Below are 26,272 nucleotides of genomic sequence, written 5' to 3' on the forward strand. Positions count from 1 at the left end.
TAATAGTGAAGTTATTTCTGGGAATGGAAAAAAAGAAAGTCCAGCTGATAATTGGTTATTCTCCTGCTGCATAAGTCACATAACCATTTTGTGAAATTCTATGAGTGCATAAAGCACATTTAATAATATCAGATCTCTTAGTAAGTGTAATAGCTCACAGTTATAGCTTGGTAAATACATGTAATCAGTCTACAAATCTTAATTAATATGTGGGCAGTTGAAAATACTATTCTAGGTCTTTGGATACACAGCCCAATGCTGTGGTTTTAAAGTTTGGTCTCTGGCAGGAAATGTTGTAGAATATTGTGTGGCTATGTATAAGTGAGTGTGGCTAGGCATGGCTGGGCACTGTGGGTTCTAAAAAGTGCTGGCGAGCAAGAAAAATGTCTCCCTTCACAAGGAAGTAAAAGCAAATGGAATAATCTGACCATCTTCTTTTCTGTATTACCATAAGCTCATTAAATATGACTTGCATTAAACATATTTTTGGCAATTATATCTATCTACTTCATGGTCTATATGGCAGAAACCAGGGAAAGAGGTACAATCCCTGTTCACTTCCACTGTATATAACAAACAGTTAACTGGGAATAGTTTTTCAGACTTTAAGGGCAGTGGCACACAGGGAGATTTGTCGCAGCATACGCATCGATCTGTTTTCCTGAAGGTGCCTTAAGTTTCCTGTACAGAAAACTTCTGGCTACCTCGAAAAACAAAGGGCCGTGTGTTCTTTCCTAGAGAAGATTTGCTTTATTGCTGTTGGGAAAGCATTTTAGGGCGATTTGTTGTCAGCGATAGCTGAGATTTAACCACGGGCAACAGATCTCCCCATGTACCACTTCCCTAAGGGAATCTTAAAATGAAAGATAGCACAGAGGAACTTATAAGATGGCTTCTATACTTCTATTCTTTCCATTAATTTTTGTAAACCTACTGGCGACACCTATATTTGCATTATCAGTGCTGATCATTGCCTTTTATTTGTCTCTTGTCAGATGCAATCATTTGCTCAGGTTAGAAAAACACAATTTATAATCCTGTTTTTCAACCAATCTTTCCACCAAAATCACTCACACGTAAAAACAACTAATCCTGTTTGTCAATGAATCTTTCCACTGAAATTAATCATACTTTAAACTTCCAAACAGTTATTAAAACTCTGGCTTGGCGGTTTTAACCGTTTGCTTTCATTAATTGCAGTGCCCCTACAGCAATCTCTTCTCTAAATTTTACTGTGCAAATAAAACATATAGGATTCCATAAAGCTAATGGCACATTTGGTCTGACAGAACACAGAGGAGGACACAATGTCTCTGTCTTCCCATCATCACTCCCAATATTAATGCATTAAAAGAGCCAAACTCTATGCACATGCAGTGGCATTCAACAAGGCATTTTACATTCAGTTCTTTTAGGAGCAGTGACAGGCGGACAGGGGTGTTGTGGTTGTCACAATTTACCGCCAGGGAGCAGCAGTAGCCAGTATGCTTTCTGTGCCGTTAGCCAAATCAAGTCCTAAAAAGACCCATCCTGTCACGTGTATTTTGCTTAAAAAAAAAAAAAAGATGTGGCTCCACAAATAAATAGAAATATGACTCAATAAAAAGCCTTTGATCAGACAAACAAACCATGTTTTTTTCTGTAGAGCTGCCAATTCACACTGTATCATTACATCCTGCTAATGATAGAAAGCATAAAGCGTCCCCTAGAAAGTTTTGGAAAGATTGTTACAATTTCCCTACTATAGTCCCAGATGTATACCGAACTGCCCCAAATTTCACCCTATCCTCTATTCTGCTACAAATGTCTTCATTTATGGTGTGTCCACTTTAAGTTCTGTAATAGAACTTAAATGCATTAAAATACATATTCAGCTAATTGTGGAATCCCTGTAAAAAGCGTGTGTACACAAAACAATATGAGAATGTGAACAGACAAGCCCAGTTTTTTGCTCAGTTTAAAAATTAGCCAATCTGTTTGTTGCCATTATATCTTGAAACCAATCTCCAGAGAGGATTTAAGTGCACTTCCTGTTATTGTTCACCATGTGGTATAACGTAATCTTCCATTTAAACTGTAGCCTAACGTGACCTAAAAACCACCATACCACCAATGTAGTTACAACATATTTAGATAAGTCCCAATGAAGGAGCAGTTTTATAAAAATGTAAACATAGAGTGCTGCCTTAGCATAAAAGCCTTTATATTCACTATATGAAATCAAAGCATATTTACTAGGGAAGGCCCTGGCATGCAGAGTTCTACTACATAATACAAGCTTTGAGTTAATGTTCTAACTTTGCCCTTACTTATCATTAATTGCAGATTGTGATGACCACTATGTTACCTGTGCTGGGAGGGAGACACCAGTGCTGGCAGCCATTTTGGGACCCTTGCATTAAAGTCACAGCTCGCGCATTTATGCACATGCTTGTACCGTCACATACATAAGCATAATGTGCACACTCGGAGATTCACTAATTATGTGAAAGTCACCAAATAGGGAGATCCCAGTGTGGGTCGCATAGAACTCACTACAAGCATTTTTCCATTGCTGACCTTAAGGCTAATGTCCCATGGGGAGATTTAGTTGCTGCAATTTTTAAAAGGCGTGTTCCAGCACTAGATTGCTAGAGATTTCAACAACGGAGCGATTCTGTTTCCCACAAATCCAGGTGTCATATTCCCACAATTAGAAATTACATTCAGTGACATTAGCCTTGAGCCTGATGCCTGACTCATCTGTTTGACTCAACAATTTGATACACTTTTAGGGGGAAAAAAGCAATTGAAAAAACCTATTTTAAAACAATATGTTTTGTAAAGGTGAACTACCCCTTTAATACCCTGCCATAGACAATATTGAGAATTGCCACTACTAAAACACAGACACAGAGACAATTATCATATTTTCTGGCGTTTAGTAGCTGTGACGAGTAGCTGCTACTAAGTAGCTCTGTGTGTTTTCACACTAAAACCTAACAATTTTGGAACTTATGAGACCTACCAGTTTTAGGACTCTTTAGTTTAATACAAATAGTGATTGAATGACCTCAAGATCCTTGAAGAAGAAGAGGATGTTTCTCTTCTTCTGCTTTAAAGAAGAAGAGAAACATTTGTTTACCTTACTTTGTACAGAGTTGACTTTGCCTAAAAAGTAAATATGGTGAGGGGACAGCTCTACAAAATGTAAAAAAGTATTTTATTTGCTTGTCTAGCAGCAAGATCCTGTGCTGACTGTCCCAATCGAGGCGCTGATTTATTAACAAAAATTCTAAAGTTCCAATCTCTCCGCCTTCAAGAGATCTCTAAAAACGCATTTATTTAGAGAAGCTTACCCTAATCTAGTTTAGCAACACCCTGTGCCACACCTCTCACAACTCTGGTCATGCCCATTCCCACACCTTGTGTCTCAACCCTTTCTCCTTGTAGGTTATTGATTGCTTTATATGTTACTCTGTATGTCCAATGTATAAAACCCACTTATTGTACAGCTCTGCGGAATATGTTGGCGCTTTATAAATAAATGTTAATAATAATAAACTTCCAGACTGTCTTGTGGGCCGACTGGACAGATGTCTCATAGAAGACAAGGATATTGTAGGTTCTTGAATATCTGGGGTTACCAGTAATCTGATAAACACCCTAAAAGGGGCAATAGGGGCCATCTGTCAGCCAAGTGTACATAAAAGTTGACCAGTTAAAGGATCATTTAAAAAAGCACACATCAACAGCAACATATATTACTGATGGAAAGAGCTCACAAAATAAAACCAATGCTGTCCAGCTTCTTTAATTCAATTGGACATTAAAAACATGTTTACTTGTTTAGGGCCTGTATTATCCTGAAATCACATTATATAATTCAATCTGTTGAGCCTTTGAACAGACTGGAAACCCACTGAAATTTCTTTGATGGTCCCATCCAGTTTATGGACCAACAGAATGCTCTATTATAAAGACTGCAACAATCACCCATTATACATTATATAATTGCACCAGAATTTCCTTTTCAGACATATAAATAATTAACTGTCTGATTTTTGAGTAAACTACTCAGATTTACTAAATATCACAAACTGTTAATAGACACATATACAATTTTAGACTGCAGAGAGTGCTTAGTTGCTAAGATTTCCACCTCTGCCAGTACTTTAAAGGAGAAGGAAAGGTAAAAACTAAGTAAGCTTTAACAGAAAGGTCTATGTAAATACAGCCATAAGCACTCACAGAAAGGCTTCAGTGACTTCTCTGTGAAGAGATTTCTTGTGTGTGTAATTCATGTGCCAGAGACACGCAGCTGTCTGCTTCCTGCTCTCTCCTGCTCCCCCCTCCCTCAAGAATGCTAAGAACTCACCCCCCCCCTTAGGAATGCGGATCTGAGCCAATCAGCAGGAAGCTGACTCATAGTCTAACTAACTGAACATGTTCACTTGGTCTGGGTGTCTGTGCAGGAGTGAGGTATTATGGGAACTTTCTATACACAGCTCAGTGTTTTTTTTTCCTGTTTGGCTTCAGATCTTCTGAACTGGAGAAATATGGGGAGACTTAAGGGCACTATTGAGACAACTGAAGGTATGCCTGCAGCTTGAGATTAACTCTTTATTAGCCTTTCCTTCTCCTTTAAATGTAGTATTTCTTAACATAACTTGCCAGACATTTTGGCAAATAGTGTCTACTGAAGCATTTTGTTCCAAAATCTCAGTAGTGCTTTTATTATTAATTTATACAAGCAAATTAATTAGGATAACTGATACAAATAGAAAAATTGGTCTAAAAGGAAAATTGTTGTGTGAAAATGTTGTGACCTACACTGATTAGTCGGCGCAACTTTTATTTAACCCAGTAGCGACGGCTAATCACTTCGACTTTTCGCACATGGAGAATAATTGTGTCACTGCAACAAATCACGCGTTCATTTTCGTCTCACGGATTAGTCGCAACAATGACTAATCGCCCCGTGTGTCTTCGCCCTTAAAGTCAATGTCTCCCAGCTTAGCTCACCAGCAATGAGAATGATGAGAACCATAAGTTTGTCCTGTCCAAGTTTAAGTTGTAGATTTATACAGATCAGAAATGTTTCTGCTTAAATAGGAAGATAAGTAATAAAAAATATTTAAAAATGTACGCTAAAAATGATGTACCAATAATAATGAATGGTTAAAAATACTGACCCGATACCTACTGTGCATTAATAATTGTTTAACATATTTATTTCTTCTGTTTGGTAGGTCAACTTCATATAACTCAAGGAAACACAGAGGGCCAGTGTTTTTTTTTTTTTAGGAAACAAAATGTCAAATATTCTTCACTTAACATGCTAGTGTTACTTAGTCAATACACCCTCCCCAATAGCCCTAAATTCTCAGGGCCTGGGACACACGTGCTCTGTTGGAAAATAGAGGGTGCTTTGTTGCATAGCCCTTGTCATGTCTCATTGTGAGACCAGTTTTATGGAAGAGGCTTTTAACAAAGCTAGTAGCATTCACTAATTGTGCTAGATGGAACAGATGAACAAATTAATTCTCTATATGATATTTCAATGAATTTTTGCTGGATAACTCTTTTGAAAATGTAGAAGTGTGTCTAGTATCTATTCAGAAGAACTCCAATAAATAGCACAATCCTGTCTATAACCAGCTATAGGATTGCAAATCTTTACTGAGAAGGGTTAGGGGGCTGAACAACAAGGCTGATTTATGAATTTGCCCAAGTGCAGTTGCTAATACCAACCACTCAAGTCTTTGTTTTCATTTTTCAGCCTGTAGTAGACTATTTCAAAATAATTGCTGACTGGTGTCTACTGGCAACTGCAATTTAGCACGTTAGTTTGTAAAGTCCTAGTAGTTTTATTACAAATCTGTATAGTTTGCACTTGTGGAATTTTAGCAGATACACTGAATGCTCTTCTAACTATTACTATACAGATTCCCTGACAGGGATTCTGAGGACAGCACAAGCCTCTAATGCCACCACAATGTTACATCTTAGGGCAAGGGCACATGAAGAATTGGCTCCACTGCTCTACTGCAGCTACCCACAGGCAGAAGCTGTAATTGTCAATACAGCTATACAGAGAGGCAGAAGGGAGCGGCTCCACTTCTCTTAGCCTGCAGAAAAAATGCTGGCTAAGTGAAGCGGAGCCAACACTCCATATGCCCTAGCCCTTAAATGCTAAATGAGCTTGTTCTGGAGGTATAGCATTCCATCTGTGCTATAGTTCTCATACACAAATACACAAACGACACCAAGTTGCCCACTTTACATCCTTTAAATTTTTCTAGGCATGCACCACAAGTTTAGTATCCCTGATTCCAAAGAACATTATTGAAACAAAGAAAGGGGAAATTAAGGGGCCCACTCACAAACTGCTGGTCTGCCAACTCAAACCAAAATGACTACACTGGAAAATCAAGTTGCTCTACATACACTGCTAACTTTAGAGGGACCTTTAGACCTAAAGGCTTCAGGATATAAACAAATGGATCAGTGTTCTAAAATAACAGCAACTAGTTTCATACTACACCCTTTCAGATGAGGTATGACCGGTGCAGACTTTACCTAAGAAATTAACCTGTGGAAGTGTAGAAAACAACAACCTGCATATTACTAAAAATAGGTTTATAGTTTCCCATGTGAAACACACATTCCCAACAATTACAACAAAACTAAAATTAGTTTCTTCTAAAAACAGACACTCAAAATGACATTACTTATATGATTGCCCAGTAAAAACCACTTGTATCCTGCACTTAAACAGAGTTTGGGTGCCGTTGTTGTTTTTAGCTTTGGCTGTATAGCGGTCAGGTGCCCCATGGTTTCTCCCCCTTCAACTCATTGTTGCTTATCCATTTACCCCTTACTGCCTCCTCTCAATATCTACTTCCTTGTTCACACTTCACTGACCCTACCCGCTGTCTTTTGGTTCTTGCCTCGTTGGTTTTTTCCCCTACTCCCTTATGGTAGCTCTAAGAAAGTACTTCATGGTTCTTAACGCTCTAGACCTGCATGTGATCTCTTAGTCCTTGCATCAATGTTCTTTCCTTGTCTGGTTATTCCATTATTCGTTGTTCCTCTTTGCTGTGGTACTTGGCTCACAGTGGTTTTTTCTTTGCTATGAGCTCTGGTGTTATTCTACCTCCTTTTTCAATCTTATATTTCCTCATCCATAAGCTGTCCTATTTTTATACTTTTTGGTATGTTTAACTATAAGTATATAAATAAATACATCCTTTGTGACTTTAGCAAACCATAATGAGCTCCTGCACATTGCTTCACCTGATCATTTAGGATGATTTACATGGTCCTCCTGGCTTTTTCTAGTGTGTTGTAGCATAATTCTGTCTATAATTGTTCCAGGTCGAGTCAAATGATCAGAAATCTGTACGTATATAAAAGACTTTATACAGCTGCATGAATAACTGTGAGAGTTTCAGTAGTAGGAAATTTAAACAAGAAACCAGGGGTTTGCATGTGAATGCTCTATATTACATCCAATTGAGTTTCTAGGGAACCAACTGTTTTTATTTACATCTGCAGAGTCATAAAGGGATGTCCTCGAATTACCCATTTTCTGAAGTGGAAAATAATGAATCTGCATTTCCTGTATCCTGAAAAGTATATCTCATATAAACATGACTGGCCCACTGGATACATCTAGGCTTAACTGTTAACAATTATTTTGACAGTTGCTAAACTGACCACTGCATATTTTCTGGCTGCTGCCGCTGAATGGATGTGAAATGATGCAGGAGCTTTGGAGGAGTAGAGGGATGCCAAATAAATAGTGCTTGTACAGCGAAGACCATGTTGAGATAAGGGGGAGTAAAATTCCTGTCTCATGACTATAGCAACGAAGGAAGGGGAGACAAACAGCACTGAGTTTATATACACATCTAAGAAAAATAGTCCATTACTTCTAAGAATAAAAGTAAATGATTTATCTATCTAGGGTTGCCATTTTAGCCTTTCAATTAAGAAAACTGCCATTATGTGTCACTTTTACTTTCTGGGTGAGCAAAATACCATTACTTGTCAACTTTAATATTTTATTCAGTAAAGGGTATATTAAGCCTTTCTTAGGGAGACAGGTTAGCTATAGTCTCAAAAGCCCTGTAGAAGAAGGCTTTCCTATAATACATAGGGAGCAAGACAAGACACAACCAGTAATAGCACAACTCATATTGCCGACTTTAAGAACAGAGGTGAACAGCATACAATGAAAAAGGGCCAGGTGAACCATCCCAAAATCTTCAATAAATGTGATAGCACTGATAGTTCTACAACCCTGTATGTTGGCATATTACTGAAGCAACATACCCTAGAGACATTAAAGCACACAAAAATAACTTTAATAAAGTTAAAAGGCATTATGTATCCTCACAAAAATATCTATCAGCACAATTAAAAACCCTAACCCATACAAATTACAGTTCGTAGTGGAATCAAGCATTAGAGATATATCAATTGAACTTAATTGTCTAAACACCAGTTGGAGTTTCACAAGTCTGTAAAATTAGATGGCTAAATAGCAGTCATTACATGTAGGTGCTGCACTATATCCAAAGCTGTAAACATATTCAATAATATCCCCAAGTCTGTATGACTGATAAAGGAAAAAACCAGGGGAATGCTGGAACAGACGCAGCCCATTCTTCCCTATCCTGCTATACTCACACAGGCGTATGTATGTGGCAAACACAGATAGAACACAAAATGCTGTGTTGGGGGCTTAAATGAGCCTGTGTGAGTAAAGCACAATAGTTTAGAAAGGGCTGCATTTCGCCCTGTGTTCCCCTGCAGTGGAATGTAGGAAAACACCAGTGTAGGGGGAAACACATGTGTACGGACCCTTATAGTAGTGGAGAAACTTTATTTGAGACAATATGAGGCATTATAGAGAAGTTAGAATATTGTGATTATAAATGTGAGTGTCATTTGCAGTGTTAAACAAAGACAATCCATAGATTAATGAAGTGTCACTGGTTTCCAGCTAATCATTTAAAAAAAAAAGCATTAATTCAATAATAAAATATAAAGTAATTGCTTTCTGTAAATCTTAACCTAATTGTTAAATTCCCCTTAAATCAACCAATAAACAGAACCTGAACTGCTGAATAAAAAGCAAGAAACAAGTGGCTGGAACCAGCAATAAATCTGTACTGTGTTGTTTATCCCTGTGGGAGCCCAGGAGTAGCACATACTGTACATGTAACTGGAAGGCCCTGTTCTGCTGCATACCCAACAAACAGCAGCCTTCTCAACACAAATTTATTCTCACTTTATCTTTATTCCCATCGGATCATTTACAACAACTGACACTGAGCAATTATTTTCTGACAAATATTATATCTTTCTGCCTTTTGTGGTTTATGGTTTGTTTTTTTTTAAGCACATTGATTTTACTACAATGCTGCAACCAAAAGCAAACATGCTGATGCTGACTGCCAAATGCCACTGACTTGACATAACCAGAAATCTCATTTGCTGTTTAAATAATGTGCAAATTTCTTCAGAACGAACTTTTGGCTACAAGGTGGATGAAACCAAACTTGTACCACTACATCAAGTGGTAATTTGCATCCCTTAATAAATGTTGGGTCTACTCACCTGCAGTTAGAATAATCTCTCTGCCAGATAGTTACTGACTTATTTGTTAAAGGAGAACTAATGCTTAACTAAAGTTGTAGGCTAGAAATGTTGTACATTATGTTTAAAGCTGGCCATACACGTGGCGATCCGACGATGTTTCGTACGACCATCGGTCGCACGAAACATCGTCAGATCCGCCACACACCATTCAGGGCTGAATCGGCAGGTAAGGAGGTAGAAACAATAGGATTTCTACCTCCTTCTGCCGATTCAGCTCTGAAGGGAGAATTTTGGTCAGGCGCCTTCTATGGCGCCCGATCAAAATTTTCTAACCTGGCCGATCGACGAGCCGACCGATTTCAGCAGCTTCCTGCGACATCGGTCGGCTCGCTGACATACCATACACGCACCGATTATCGTACGAAACGAGGTTTCGTACGATAATATCGGTGCGTGTATGGCCACCTTAAGGCTTTTGTACCAGCCCAAGGCAACCACAGCCCTTTAGCGGGGAAGATCTGTGCCCCAGAAATGACCCCAGCCCGCTGGTGCTGTTCTCTCTGAACAGGGGCACCAGCCCGGGGTAAAAGGTAGGCTATTGAAGTCACTTGGGGTGCCTAACATTTTGGCACCCACAAGTGACTTTGACTTTCCTTCTCCTTTAAATGGTGTATTTTTAAAAGATGAACAATCCCACTTCCAAACATTAAGCTGAAAACCTTTTTCTGATCACATGCTGAATCGCCAAACTTATAATGCTTGCTCTTAACAGAAGAATTTTCACAAACATATATACAGCAATCCTGTAACAAGTTTTCATTTGTCCTTTATGCTAATAAGGTAGCTCTACACACACACAAACATTGTCAGCCAAGCATATAGTTACAAAATACAGTATATGATTTGCATAGCACATAGTCCCTGGTATAAAGGCACTGGAATGGGGAACTTAGTGTGTTCAGTTTTCAACTGTCTCAACTTCACAGTCTAACTAGCTACAACAGTAACATATAATAAACCACAGGGTACAAGGGGGGTTACGATATAAAACGTCGCGGGCGACTTATCTCCCCGTGTGCCAGAGCCCTTAGGGTGAAGACACACTGAGCTCCTAGTAGCAGCTACTTTTTCATGGCTACTAAACCACAACATATCTTGCCATAGACAATACCTAGAATTGCCTCTGCTAAAACACACATAGAGAAAATTATCAGTAAATTATCAGCATTGTCTTTTTTAGTAGCCACTACAAGTAGTTGCTACTAGTAGCTCCATGTGTCTTCACCCTTAGGGGCGTATTTATTATGCTGTGTAAAACTAATTCGCCGAAAAAACGGAGTAAAAAGCTGTGTAAAATAAATGGAAAAGATCGCCATCTGAACACCCGATATTACGCCGTTATTTTCCATAAGTTCCGGTGGAAGAAAAAACGCGTAAAACAATTATGCCGATTTTACACCGTTTTAACGCCATTTTTACACGGCGAAGCCTGGTGATGTGTGGCGAATTTTCTCACCGTTTTTTACACAGCATAATAAATATGCCCCTTAATGTACTACAACTGGGAAAGAATATAGCATCCTCATTGGACTAGAGATCTCATTTATTACACAAGTGCAAAACATAATCAGTATGTATTTTTTTACCCACAATGTAAGTTACTTTCCTCATTTCCAGGTATCTGAACCCGGCACAGTCAGAAACAACATTTTATGACAGATACTGTAGGACTTGAGCTGGTTTGGTAAACTATACACAAATGGGCACAACATGGAAAACAAGGAATACCATAGAGGCAAAACATAAGAGTTAATTTGTATATCCTTTCAACAAAATAGGTGCAACCAGCAAATTCATGCAAGGCACTATCATAGATGCATAGAACCACTTTGTATATAGCGTGATTTGGGGCATTTCTGTGGCAAGTGCTGTGTGTGTCTATCCTCTATACCAGTGATCCCTAACTAGTGGCTCAGAGCAACATGTTACTCACCAACCTATTGGATGTTGCCCAGTGGCCTCAAAGCAGGTGCTTATTTTTTAATTCCTGGCTTGAAGGCAAGTTTTGGTTGCATAAAATCCAGGGGTATTGCCAGACAGAGCCTCCTATATGCTGCCAGTCCTAAGAGATGCTACCAAATAGCCAACCACATAATAAGGCTTGATGAATATTTATTTGAAGGCAGCTTAAATTGGAATTTTTTTTAGATCTGGAGCCTCTGGTATGTTTAAAGGGCTGCTAGCTCCAGTCTAATCTATGGCAATGTATGATGGATACAGCCTAAGGAAGTGTGATCTATGGAAAGGCTTATCACGTCCCATAAATACATATAAGAACATCTCCCCACTACAATGGAGAATGCAGTGTATAGCAAATTTCTCTTAAAGGTTGTGGTGTTTTTATCCCACACAGAAAATAGAAAAGATAGACTTCTCAGCCTAAAACAAGGAAATGCTTTTCATTTACCCTAAAAAAAATGTATCTTAGAATGGAAAGAACATTGTTTGAAGCAGCCACTGCCATACTTTTGCTGATTAGCTGCTATGTTATTGTTGGAGGACTACAGTTCCCAATGTACCTCATCAGTTATGCTGGGTGTGGTAGAAATAACAGATGAAGGGCCAACAGGTTGCAACAAAACACACATATCCCTTTGGATTTTTCTTGTGCATTAAGGCATAAAATAGGAAGGAATAGTGCCATTTGCAACTCAGGCTCATGCTGGCTATTTTTGTTGGCATTCTGTGATATATTTACTCACGTTAATTAAATCTTAACCCTCGGCATTCACACTGCATTTAGAGGTGTTCCCATACACTTTGTTTCAGGTGAGAAAGCTCACTGTCCACAGAACAAGGAAGGCCAAACAAAGAAATATGCAAAGGAATTGCTTTTGTCACTTTAACCCAGGACCCAGACCTTTTGACTGAGATCAAGTCAAAAAGTCACAATCTTTAAATCACTGGTGTATCTGACAGACAATTTGATATGTAGCCAGTCTGGAGTAAAATTTTAATTCTCCATCAAATCTCCAAAGAGATTAGTTTTCAGTAAGAATTACTGTGAATCCTAGTGAAGTAGGAAGCAAACTTGGCAGCATGTACTTTTGGCAGCAATTTCATTTTTTTTCAGCTGACCCACTGAAGGGCCTGATATTACATTATTGTAAAATAGAATGCAGCCAACTGCAATATTCAGTCCTCTGGGATTTACATCATTATTTTAATGAGTAAATGGCTATTAGGGATTTAGAGGAAAATAAGTGTTCCTCGATAATGTGTTTCTAAAGCTGCCCTCAGCTACCAGAGCAGCACATCACAGAAAATGCCTTCTGGGCATAACCAGAGTCCAATTTGCCTGGTGCCACATAAAATGCTTAAAAAACAACTGCAAGCAGTTTTGTACCAAATTCAGCTGTGTGTGCCTGCACTTGGGCCGAAACAATAGCACCTGGTGTGGCATAGGCCTTAAGCACCTTTATATGTTTTAGCCTAAAATGTCCACAAAATCTTCTTTTAAAATGTTATCATATATACATTTATAATTGCTTGTTTTTTGGCCTCTGTACAAGACCAAAACAGCTGCTATTGTGGCCTTGACAAAACACTATATACCTTTGCACCAGGGCCTTACTAATATTGCCTAATTTGTACATAATTGGGTTTCCTCAATATCTTTAGTACTAGTTATTCTAATTTACATGTATGGTCAGACTAAAAATCAAAATGAGATCAAAATGAGAGATTAAAGCTTACCATAGAAAAATGTACCCACTTTCTATTCATTCCTATGGGATTTTTAGAAGTGTATTTATTAATAAAATGGTGAACTCTTTCACCCATTGATAAATACACTTCTACATATTTTGATATATCTGCCTCTAAAGCTGGCCATACACGCACCGATAATATCGTACGAAACCTCGTTTCGTGCGATATTCGGTGCGTGTATGGCAAGTTGGTGAGTCGCCGATCGGCCAGGTTAAAAGATTTTGATCGGGTGCCATAGAAGGCGCCTGAGCAAAATCTGCCGTCAGGGCTGAATCGGCAGAAGGAGGTAGAAATGCTATTGTTTCTACCTCCTTATCTGCCGTTTCAGCCCTAAAGGTTAGTGGCGGATTGTACGATCTTTTGTGCGACCTAAGGTCGCGCGAAAGATCGCAAATCGCCACGTGTGTGGCCACCTTAAGACTTTTTCTGTGGAAGTAAAAAGGAATTTGTATAGCACCTTTGTTTGCAGATCCTTTAATAAAAGAAACATTTCAGAACGTCTGCCCTAGATTGTATTTGAATACATGAAAATATTTCACGAAGAGCTACTAGTAGCAGCTACTTGTGTTGATCATTTACTGATAATTGTCTCTGTGTTTTAGCAGAGGCAATTCTTAGGCGCATAATCATTAATGGACAATTCAGTCCGAATACTAAATTTTTTTTATTTTTTTTAAGTTTTAAAACTGTGTATTTTCTACAATATTTTCGTCAATTTCTGTGACTTTTTCGAACTTTGCTACGTTCGTATTTGTCGCAATGAGTACATGCGTTTCGTTATTCATTCAAGCTTTGGTATCGTGACTTTCCTTGGGCCAGGCTGGAGCAGCGTACCATTGAGTCCTATGGGAGGCTTCCAAAAACATGCCCTAAAGGTTCAAAGAAAGGTTTTTGTGCGAATCGACCACGTTCCAAAATTTTCACGCTATTAGCGCACATCAGAAATTATCGCATTTAATCCGAATTTTTCCTATTGTGCTTTCTAATGTCTGAAATTCGAACTTTGATAAATGGGTCCCTTAGTATTGTTTATGGCAGGGTATTTTCTGAGTTAGTAGCCTTGAAAAAGCAGCTGCTACTAGTAGCCCAGTGTGTCGTCACCCTGATACAAGTCGGGTCAGATAAAGTTAGATGGTGTTTTTGTTCCTGCATCTACATCTGACAATGTATTTCAATAAGAAAAAAGTATTTCAGACACCATTTTTTTATCTTGTTGGATGCAGGATTCAGTATTCCTTACAACAGGCATGTCATATGGCAAATTTTATGTAGTTTAGTTTACACACTAAATATTGGTAACAGTCCCATTATATTTTTACCATGCAAGTACATTGACACAATCTGTTGATCTGACACATCCTACAAAATTTCCCGTGGAGTCTAGTTCTAATAGTTGAGATTGTATTGTGTTGTGTTTTTCCGAGCCCTTTCTATTCCAGTCTATTCCAACAGCCTTTTTTAATTAAAATCAGTGCATGGTTAATAGGGCCAGTGGCTCTAGCAACTAGATACTAAAATGGAAAGCTGCAAAGTAAAAGACCAACTCCAAAATCCAACAGTTTATTTTACTTACCAATTTCTATAAATACTTCTATATTGTCAAAGCTATCAGATTAAAATATATTACAGTTGGGACTTGACAAAAAAATACCAACCTTTCTATATTTATAACCTTATTCCTTTTCATAACATTGGCATCAAGCATCATTTTTGCCAGCCTGGCTTTTCCATGTGAAAACCAAGCCTACCAGGGGCACACACCTTCATCAGAGACTATCCCTGGTGAAGAAAGTCAGATGGGCCATTATCCTATGAAATGCACAGTCTATGTTCACCCCTCTCTTACCATATATCCAGTAGCTAATGATTAATCATCAATTTTTAGCAGACTAAGTAAGTTGTTTGTTTTTTCCTTCTGGCTTATGAAAGTATATCCTATTTATGAATATTTATAACCAAAACCAAGCAAAAATGAGTAACAGCCTGTACAGGCTATGAAAAAAAGGTGACACATCCACCAACCAACAGGCCAGCACCTACGTGACCGTGACTGGGAACACAAACTGTGGCTTGCATCCCACCAGCATGGGACAATTTACCATTCAACTAGAGATTACATATAAGATGTGGGTTTTTTAAGCCTAACCTAAAGCATAAGCCTTTATTTTTAGTACATTTATGGACTAATTATGGAGGAGAAACAAATGGGTGGAGTGGGAAGAACCCCAATTTTCCAGAAATTCTGACAAAGTCCAAACACCATCACCACTGAAAAAAGGGCTGATACATAAGATGGTTCTGTATTGTGGGTCGGCGGGAAGCTGTTCTCATAGGAAACCTTCAAGCTTCTGTTTGCTTGGAGGTTTTATTTTGGGAATGATGTCACTTTCCGGCTTCCTTCTAGGTGGTGATGCTTTTTCAGCCCCTTTAAACCTGCATACACCAGTGTATTGTGGTTTACAACATGGCAGCTACATAATGCACTGAATTTTGTATTTAAATAGAATGTGACAGATGCAAATAGGTCAGCACAAAGTTAAAATCCATATGGCATTTTACAGAAACTGACCAAGACAATGTGCTTGAAATCAAACAGCCAGAATACAAGTTTTTTTTTTTCTCATACAGCACTACGTGGAGAAGCTATATGAAGTCAGCACTATTACCATTTAAAGTGAGTATTTTTCCCTCTTAAATACAACACAGTAAATAAAATTATACTAGCATAACTTCCATCTTAATTCAGTTGTGTTTAATTTAAATTACTCCCCTCACTGCTGCTTGTTCTTTACTGCTTCATAGCTTTCATTTTCCTATGTGAATTAGCGAAGCCAAGATCATTCTGGCACAAATAATACAAGCAACATAGTAGCACTGCAAAACACTGAGCTGAGCACCTCCTGCTGGAAAGTGTACTACCTCACCTGCAAGTATGCAGAGCATATCCATAGAAGGGCTGCCCCCCTTCTCTGGAATTCGCTCCCACAATTTATCAGACTTTCTCCCAATCTCTCTGCCTTCAAGAGATCTCTAAAAACGCATTTATTTAGAGAAGCCTACCCTGATCTAGTTTAGCAATACCCTGTGCCACACCTCTCACATGTCTGGTCATGCCCATTCTCACACCTTGTGTCTCAACCCTTTCTCCTTGTAGATTGTAAGCTCTTTTGGGCAGGGCCCTCTTCACCTCTTGTATCGGTTATTGATTGCTTTATATGTTACTCTGTATGTCCAATGCATGAAACCCACTCATTGTACAGCGCTGTGAAATATGTTGGCGCTTTATAAATAAATGTTAATAATAATAATAATAATACTGCAAAGCTGCTTCTGTACTGTAACAGTAGTAATAACAGAGAGTAAATAAGGCGATTCTAACTATACACCTAAGCAACAAGTTCATGTTTCTTCACAAAATTTTTTTCTTCCTGTCAGACGTTTCATACTAATTATGACCCCATTTCCTGCACTGCAGACCAACAATTTAAACTATACCAGGATTCAAAGGCCCCTTTCATTGCAAGCTTCTGGAATAACTACATAGTCAAACAAAAGAGCATTTACAATGTGGCAGTGTGGCAAAGTCACCTGTTTTAGTGCCATTGACTTGCACGTCAGTTCTAAAGCCATCACCTGTTTTGAACCCATTCACTACAGATGGGTGCAAAGCAGACTGCAGAAAGGTTTAGTAGGCCATAAAACTATTGTGCTGTATACACTTTAGACAGATGTCCTTGTCTATCTTCTAAAAGACAGAAAATTGGGCCATAAACTGGTCAATATTGCCAGCCAACACGACCACTCCTGACCCAGTTGGCTGATATCTAATCTGGGCTCTGTAAGATAATCAACTGTTGGTAATCAATTCCTGTTGGTAAAGTACCACATTTGAGGCGTGGCTTCGGCTGTACCGGACCCTAATGTGATTTGATCAACGTCTAAAGAGCCTTTTTTTGGTATTACTCTCTGGGTGTCTAAATTGCACCATACATGAAGATCACACTTTGCATGTATAAAGAGATTTGTCCCTGTGGGCATTTTTCAGTGATTATGCCAGATCACATCATATAAAGTGTCACACTGATCACACAGGCCATACGGTCAGCCTGTGGACTCAGGAACCATTGACACCGTCCGTGTGCAGGCACCCTGGAAGCATTAAATCCGCCCAGGTGCTAGAACACACAGCCTGTATCCACCAAGTACTCTGTATGTCCAATGTATGAAACCCACTTATTGTACAGCGCTGCGGAATATGTTGTCGCTTTATAAATAAATGTTAATAATAATAACACGAGACTTGGCATTTGTTGGAGGATATTGGCTGTGTGTGCCTGCACCCGGTTGGATTTAATGCATCCAGGTACAGACACAACAAGATTTTTTTTAAGCGTAGGGGTGAATTGTCAGTCTGCGTTTATCTGCAGGTTGACAATACACCCTGTGTGAACTTTCCCTTATGATAACAAAGATTCATGAATCCATATTGGTTGCAAATCAATCCTACTGGGTTTATTAAATGTTTAAGTGGTTTTTAATAGTGATCCAAAGTTATTGTGATCCAAAGCAGAAAATCCCATCACTGTACAAAGAAGTTTACAGAGCCACCCTCTAACAAAAAGGATTTACAGCAGTTCCTCTCCTATTTGCCAGAACTGTGTGAAAAGATGTATTGAATGCATTCCCTTCTCCGCAGTACTGGCAGCAAACTGTCCATAATACAAGGGTGTGATTTCTAGGTAGCCATAATCACTAACAACAATTTTGGATTATGAGATTACTATAATTCAAGGTTTAAAAATATTTCAGCCAACACCACGGCTAAACAGGACATGGTTGCATTTTTATAGTTTGGACAAGATTTGGCGGATATAGTAATTCAAAATGTATCCATAAACTGGTTCAAATCCTTATGTTACTGCAGAGCTGCTCACAGCAAACATTCACATACATGCACGCTGTAACTGGCACACTATAAAACATTTGCTAACTATACACACAGGGCTTTAGTGCTAGCCTGAACTAAACCTGCAATGCAGTATATTTTTCTTGCACTTGTACATACTTAACCCACTGTACAACCCATGTGTAACTGTGCCTGAATTTTCCCTCTATTCCTATTTCTTCATTTTGATATTTGGCTTACACCATCAGAGCAGTACTATTTTTATTTTCTGTTCTACCACTGGTCATTGTACCTTCTTTTTAAACTCTTTCTATGATTTATTTATAGTAGTTCTGAAATGAATGGTTAGAAAAGCCGCTGCATCTAAAACCTCTCAAATCAATACCAAACAGCAGTCATTCTACAGTCTCATTAAGCTAGTGGCAAGCTCTATATATCCATATTACTTACAGAAGTGCAGTGTGCAAAGTGTAACTTCAGATGCATAAAACCATATTTTTACTCACAATTCACATTATTTCTCTCAATTCTAGTTTGCCTGCAGTTGCATGAGGAGCTGCACTCACTTCAGTTGCACCCACTGTATCCAAATGAACACAACTGCACACGTGTGTGGCTGCAAATGGTATGCAAGTATGCTGTAAATCAGGGATCCCCAACCTTTTTTACCCATGATCCACATTGAAATATAAAAAGACTTGGGGAGCAACACAAGCATATAACATGTTCCTGGGGGTTGCAAATAAGTACTGTTACTGTATATGGACTGACAGCCTACAGAAGGCTCTGTTTGGCAGTGCACCTGGTTTTTATGCAACCAAAACTTGCTTTCAAGCCAAGAATTTAAAAATAAGCCCCTGCTTTGGGGGTTACTGAGAGCAACATCCAAGGAGCTGGAGAGCAACATGTTGCTCACGAGCCAATAGTTGAGGATCACTGTAAATGTTAATTTGCATTCATAAATGACCCCTACACTATATTCCCTGAAAATTGAAATTTTTACAAGAACATTAGTTCTGTAAAATTGCAATACTCTTATTAATTGGAATCAGAATATCAAGGCATGTGTTTTTTGCTAAAGAATGCTGATAACCATTGAATTTCTCCTCTAGGGACCTCTCAGAATTTAATATTACTATAATATAATAGAGACTTAATAGTAATTGAATATAATAGTATAATGCATTTAGAATAATAATAGTACAGGTACTTGGGTCTATCAGATCAGTTTTTTCACATACTATAACTTGATTCCCTCCTGCTCCTCTCCTGCCTTGTGCCCATACTGATCCTTTGCTGCCAGTAAAGGGGCATGAAGGGATCAGAACGGGGTGATTGAAAGGAGGGGGGCACAAAGGGATTAGTATGGGGTAGAAGTTAATAGAGATGCAGCAAGGGATTAGATGGCAGAAAAGAGTAGTGGGGTCATGAATATGGGATTAGATGGTAGGTGGGATCATGAATATATGTAAGCCTATATATGTAAGGTTACCTGTAGGAAACTTAACAAGGAACCTAAACTCTTGGAGGGTAATATCACTTATTTAATGTTTCTGCACACACTTAATTCTTCCCACAGATACAGTGTCTAGAGAGGGCAGGGCTGCCTGTAGGAGGTGGTACTTTACAAGTACCCTGCATCTAACCTTTACAGTAGTTATACAAGCAGCCCAACCCTCCATACACAGTTTACATGTAGAGATGAAGCTAAAGCTACTGTATGCAGGCTACATGTGTATATGGAACAAAGGAAGACAAGGAGCAATGGCTACTGAGACCCTATCAACATAGTCTTACTAAAGGTGGCCATACACGCACCGATAATATTGTATGAAACCTCGTTTCGTACGATATTCGGTGCGTGTATGGTATGTCGGCGAGTCGACCGATATCGCAGGAAGCCGCTGATATCGGCCGACTCGCCGATCGGACCAGTTGGAAAATTTTGATCGGCCGCCATAGAAGGCGCCTGACCAAAATCTCCCTTCAGCGCTGAATCGGCAGACCGATGGTCGCACGAAACATCGTCAGATCGCCACGTGTATGGCCAGCTTTAGGCATAATCTTCAATAACTCCAAATGTATAAAAAATTACATATAATTAAATATGTTGACCAAAGCATAACTATTTCCTTACGCGCTAGAAATGAAGAGGACCACCATTTGACCTAAACTGCCTTTTTTGTTTTTTCAAATTCCCAGTTGATCCACCATACATTGATAAACAAAAGCACAAAGGGCCTCTGTGTAACTCCCACCAACAGACACTGGCAACATATACGGAGTTTCAATCTTTTTTCCATGGATCATGCACATTCATAATAAATGGTTACCCATTCTGCCTATAAAAGAAACAATATTCCCCAACATTATTTCCACATAAGAAATTTTGAATCTTGAAGCATCAGCCAAGAAAAGTGTTTTTAGCTACACAATATACGATATAAAAAGCATGTGGATTACAGTGTATTATTATTTGGCTATGGCTGAATATGGAGGCTCCAGAGGCAGAAAATAAACTTGGATCCTAAATATATTTGACATGTGGTTTTTGTTCTGTTTTTAGTATTAAAGCATGTGTTTTTATTTTTTTCATTTGTAAATCGGCTGCTTGGAAAAGCCAAAATGCTGAAAGTGCCAAAAAAAATCCCTCATTTCACTGTCCAGATTTAGAGACATTTAATACAAATAAGATCTTCTACATTTTTCCTCCTTTTTGTTTCAAACCTTTTTTGTGCAGTTTGTTGAAATCATATGACCTAGCAGATAAAGATCTTGCATTGTTAGGATACAATGCAGGTCATATGAGTGCAGACCAAATGCAGACACTTACATCCTGCTTTGCAGACTCAGCAAGTACCTCTCAGTCTCCATTAGGAGTAAGAGCAGCAAAAAAAAAAAAAAAAAAAATAGTTCAAAGTTCTACCCAGGCAGCTAGAAATGGAACAGTGATCTCATGTATTTACTGCTGCAGTAGTTAGCAGGTAAATGTTTGCTCTCTAGGGACTTGAACGTTTAGATTTTAACCACTTCTGCAGCAGAAAGCATTGAAACTTTTGACTGTAAGAAATGTTCCCTTTATTCTCATAAAATAATTATATGGATATATAGAAAGCTGAAATTGTCACAGATAAGATTTCTATAAAGGGTTATTTCTCTTTAGGTATAATTAAGCCTATTAGAGACCGCAAAAGTGTCGCCAAAAGGCAAAGCCAGACTTTAAAAAGAGGAGTAGAATGGAGAGCATAAGCTTGTCTAAAAAGCTGAAAACTTTAATAGCCCTTTAATTTGCCCTTAATTCCGGTTTGTCAGGAAGCTGTGCCAAAAGACTTTCATAGATAGTGTTATTATGACAGGAAGGAAGTAAAAGTTACTTAACACTTATGCCACTCTTGGAAATTTGTCAAAGTACCTATATCATATACAAAAATAACTTTTACATTCCCCAAATTTAATGGGAAAACCTGAGTACGATACATATAAGTATAACTGTCCAGATTGTTGGGGAGATTGTCACAGGCACAGTACTTTTTCCTCTCAAGGCAACTTCCGCGATTTCACTGAAATCGCGCCGCCATGTATGCCATACCACCGGTGATTTACATTTTCGCCAGTGGGATGGCATTTTGGGAGATTAGTCGCCCACGAACAGATAGATTTCCCTATGTGCCAGAGCCCAGTCACTGTGATTTATCTCTAGACAAGCTCAAGTGATAAATGTGATTATTTCTGCTATGGTTATTAGGATGCTGTACACAAGTTGATGTAGAGCAGCCCTGTAAAAATAAAGAAACTGCCCCTACAAACACAATTTTTTCCACTCACTCTCATTCACTATGCTTTACCCTACAGGCGATAGTAAGCTGAAAATGTGTCACACCACTTTTTTGAGAATTATCGCCTAACCAGCACTGACATGAGTGCTTTCCAGACTATTTACATTCATGGCTATAGGGTGTCTGCTCTGGGGGGTTTGGCGGTGCCTAAAATGCCTAAAGTAGCACCATGGGCCTTTGCCCTAAAAGTGAATAGCCAGGATTAGCACAGTACTTCTTTGCTGTAAATTACCAAAAATGACTTTAGTACTCTCCAAACCAACAAATACATAACTGTCACCTAAAATGTGTGCTCATGAATCTGACTGAATATGATTCCCCAAACAAGTTGCCTTGCTGCTGGAAAGATGTTTATTTCCATGGATGGCCAACACGCCAGGAATAAATGTCAGGGGAATTGGAGCACTTATCCAGCAAGTCCCATCAGCAACAATGCATAAGGAAAGCAAAGGTTGAAACGCCATACAGTACTTCACAGTGGTTTATCTGGGGTGGTGATTGGGTCTAAAGGTAGCCACGCTACAATTATGATCTCTCCCATTACCATTGGTTGTATGAAAGATTGTTTGTCCACTCTACTAAAGTTAAGAGCTGAATTGTCAAATACGCAAGTAGAAACAAAGGAATTCTTTACCCCCTATCTGACGAATCAGCATTAATGTTGTGATGTCCAGGCATCTTTAAAGGTGCCCAATCGACAATGCAACCGATATCCAAGGCTTTTTATTACCAGTATCAGTTGCCTTGTTTCCCACCATACACACACTGATTGTCATATGAAAAAAGTTTTGCATGATGATATGTGTGTGTATGGCCACCTTAAACACACGTGTGTTTAGGCACCATGACTTTTACCATGAATAGTTGCAGTTACAAAATTGTGGGGAACGGTCACTGATTACTTACCTTTATGGATGATGGAAACTTCCCCAAGTATGACACAGATGCAGCATTGTCACCCTAAAATGCAGCCATGTACTGAAGTATTAACTCTATATGGTCAGATATACAGAAATTCAAATTAGTCAAACTAGAGGCCTGCTTTTAACCCTAGACCACAGGTTATGGCAGGACTAAAACTCACTACATCATCAAGGGTTATTGTAGAGAACTGTAGTGCAACATCTGGGGACTGGAATAAGAAACAGGCACCTAGTGGCAGTCTACCTCCTTTAACAAAACATTGTGTTTGTGTCTGCATCACCTAACAAATGAGACAGAAGCCCTGCAATAATGCAGTTGAGTGAATTTGAATCCCTTCTTGCTGGGTGTTTGCCAGACAGCCCCTTTAATGCCAGTAGCCCATCCCCCACCATGTCTAGGAACCTAACTACAGCTTGGCAGCGAATCCGTCTGTCTGATTACACAGTGCTTTATCTCCTGCTGTGTCAACAAAAAATGCCTAAAAATTTTACAAGTTAAATGCGGAAGAATAAGAAGAACCTTAATTATATTATTTCTTTGGTTCAAACTTTGATTTGGATCAGTGTTGTAATCTCCCAACCCAAGGCTGCGGTATAGGGTACTTTCGTCAGTGAAAATCGAAATGATAAAATTGTAACCATTTGATTTTGGAAAGTCTGTCTACAAAAGAATGCTTCATAGTCTATGATATTGCAGTTAAATCTAAAAATACAATAAAAACCTTTGCACATGAAATATGTATAATACAGACTTCCGTGCAAGCACTGACCAGTATAACAGAGTATAATATCTCCATTTCTAGCACTGCATTACACAAACACACGCTCCTATGATGAAGGGATAAACTGAGGCAATGGATTTGCTGTCCTTTTCCCACTGAGTACATTTTAAACAAAGTCTATTGTCAAAAGCAAAAAGGCCTGAAATGCAGCTGTAAAACCCCTATACAAATGAAATATTTTACTAGCAAAATTCAAAATGCAAAATGGAGCTAGCACTAAACCTATTTTAAGTGAAAACTTTTATTATGTTAACAAGAGAGTACTATGTGCAGGGTTATTTCCCTGCCATGCTTGCTCAAGCCCCACACCAACTTATCCATGCTTAGCTCAGAGCAAGCCCTAAACTGAGATCAATCTGGGATCCGTTAGTGATGTCTGTTGCTGGCCAGAAGAGTGGGCTGCCCTGCAAAGGGCGAGGTCGCCTGCTTTGGGGGGAGGGAGAATGTGTCTGGAAAGATGGGCGGCAAATGCTTAGAGGGCGTGTCCAAAGGGGGCGTGCTCCGCATAACAAAGAACCCCAGAACTTTTTTGTTTCAGTAAACAAATTATTTCGGAATCGAATGGTCTGGTTTACATTGAATAGTTGTAGTTTTTAGAGCGGAACGTAGACTGCACCTAAACTCGAAGGTGCGCCTAGTCATTGCTGTATGTGCCGGGGGAACGCAGTGCATGTCAGAGGTCATTTGAGGTGCGCTACTAACCCGGGACCCTGCGGGACACGCCCCTCCCAGCGCTCAGCTACTTCCCCTTTTCACGTTTGAGTCCTGTCGTGGCAAATACAAATCTCATCCTACTGTCCCCACAAAGCAGAATTCCTACAGTGTTTATACAGGTAGGACGCAGCAAGCAGTCAATCAAGGGGCGTCAAACTCACCAGCTGATAAGAACTACAACTCCCGGCATCCTCCCTTGCGGGTGATATCAGGAGAAGAAGTTCTTTCCAGCAGCTGGTGCGAGTTTGGCATGTACGTGTCAGACTGATGCTATTTGAGGGGACAATGGAGTGCAAGCGATGTGTTGCACAGACACAATGTAACAAGCCAATTCACTGCGTTCCATGAGGAGCCTAAAGTGCCCCCTCCCCGTCCCTCACTCCCATGGGCCCCAACAGTGGAACGGCCGCCCCTCCCCCTCGCACACTTGTTAGCGCTCGTTGTACGGCACCTGCCTGACACATATGGGTGTGACTGTCACCGGGCGGCCCCATTATCCGTACAATCCGGCTGGGAGGCACCTGATATGAGCACTGAGTGGCGCTTGTATGTAATCCCCCCTCAGCCCGCTCAGGATCCAGCATGGTACAACGTGTGCTGGCAGCATGGCACCACTGACCTGTGTGTGTCCTCAAATGCGCTTTCAGGTGGGAGGATTTGCCATAAACTTTCTCACAGCCGGAGTAGGGGCACTTGTGCTTTTTGAGGGGTGACTCGGGGTCACATCTGCTTTTCCCCCGTCTGGCTCTTTGTTTAGGGCTTGGCTCCGGCAGGAGGGGAGGTGTGGCCGCTCTGTCTGCACGTTTGCCGGCTGGAGGCTCCCTATCCGCCTCATTCCCAGCGGGCAGCAAGCTAATGCCACACTCTGCCTTCTCCCCGGGCTTAGGGGCTTGCTGGTTCAGGTCAGCCAGAATCCGGGCCACCACAAACAGAGACGCGTTCTCTCTCCTGTCTTCCCCCGGCGGCGCAGGAGGAGGTGCCGCGGAGCTGCCTTGGCTTTTCCCATCCGGACTGCCAATAGGCGCAGTATGGACAATAGCTCGGCTGGACATAGAGACAAGGCACTCTGCAGCGAACTGATCCACGCAGGCTGCTGATGACATTTTCCTTCTTCTCAGTTGCACAGTATTTTCTCTTTTGCATATGAAAAGCCGATTTCTTTGCCTTTCTTTGCAGGGTCTGCTCATTAACTGACGCCAGATTGCACTTGGTCCATGGAGATCACGCCCAACTTGCATAGAAATAGAAATCCATCTGAGTGTTGGGGACAGTAGATGAAAACTGACATTGACAGCTCTTGCCAGACCCCCTCATGAAAACGTAGAAAATCGGCGCTACATGCCGAGCTGCCCTGCAGCACCGAGAAGTGCCTATTTACTCGCAGCTATTGCACTGGGTGAATGGGTTTCAGTCCCACGTGGGGGCGTGGCCTGGAGAAACATCTGTGGGTGACGTCACCAAGAAGCCACATCCTGGGCAGAGCAGTCTAAGAAGAAGTCATCCCTGACTCCTAGCAGCAGATCTGCAGAGCTTGGGGTGTTCTGTTCAAGCACAGCCTGTAGCAGAAGGGATGAAACCAGCACCCTCGGCCAATCACAGGCTTGTTTATACTGATCCCATTGGCCCTTGAATTCTTGCAGTTTGGGAACTGCAGGCAACATGAGAAGGGATAACACCACCCTTGAGTTCAATAATAATTTATTCATCATTGTACAGCTCTGACAATGAGTCTACTCAGTGCCTCACAGA

General features: G+C 39.9%; 1 protein-coding gene across 1 annotated transcript in view; it reads right to left on the minus strand.

Moving 5' to 3' along the window:
* The window catches only part of klf13 (Kruppel-like factor 13), a 37,314-nt gene extending 11,417 nt beyond the window's left edge, over positions 1-25,897 (minus strand). The window contains 1 exon segment of the mRNA NM_001100220.1: positions 25,143-25,897. Within this exon segment, the coding sequence (NP_001093690.1) occupies positions 25,143-25,626 (484 nt within the window). The 5' untranslated portion in view covers positions 25,627-25,897.
* Positions 25,898-26,272: the final 375 nt, after the last annotated feature.

The sequence above is a fragment of the Xenopus tropicalis genome, chromosome 3 (genome assembly GCF_000004195.4).
Source record: "Xenopus tropicalis strain Nigerian chromosome 3, UCB_Xtro_10.0, whole genome shotgun sequence".
Lineage (NCBI taxonomy): Eukaryota > Metazoa > Chordata > Amphibia > Anura > Pipidae > Xenopus > Xenopus tropicalis.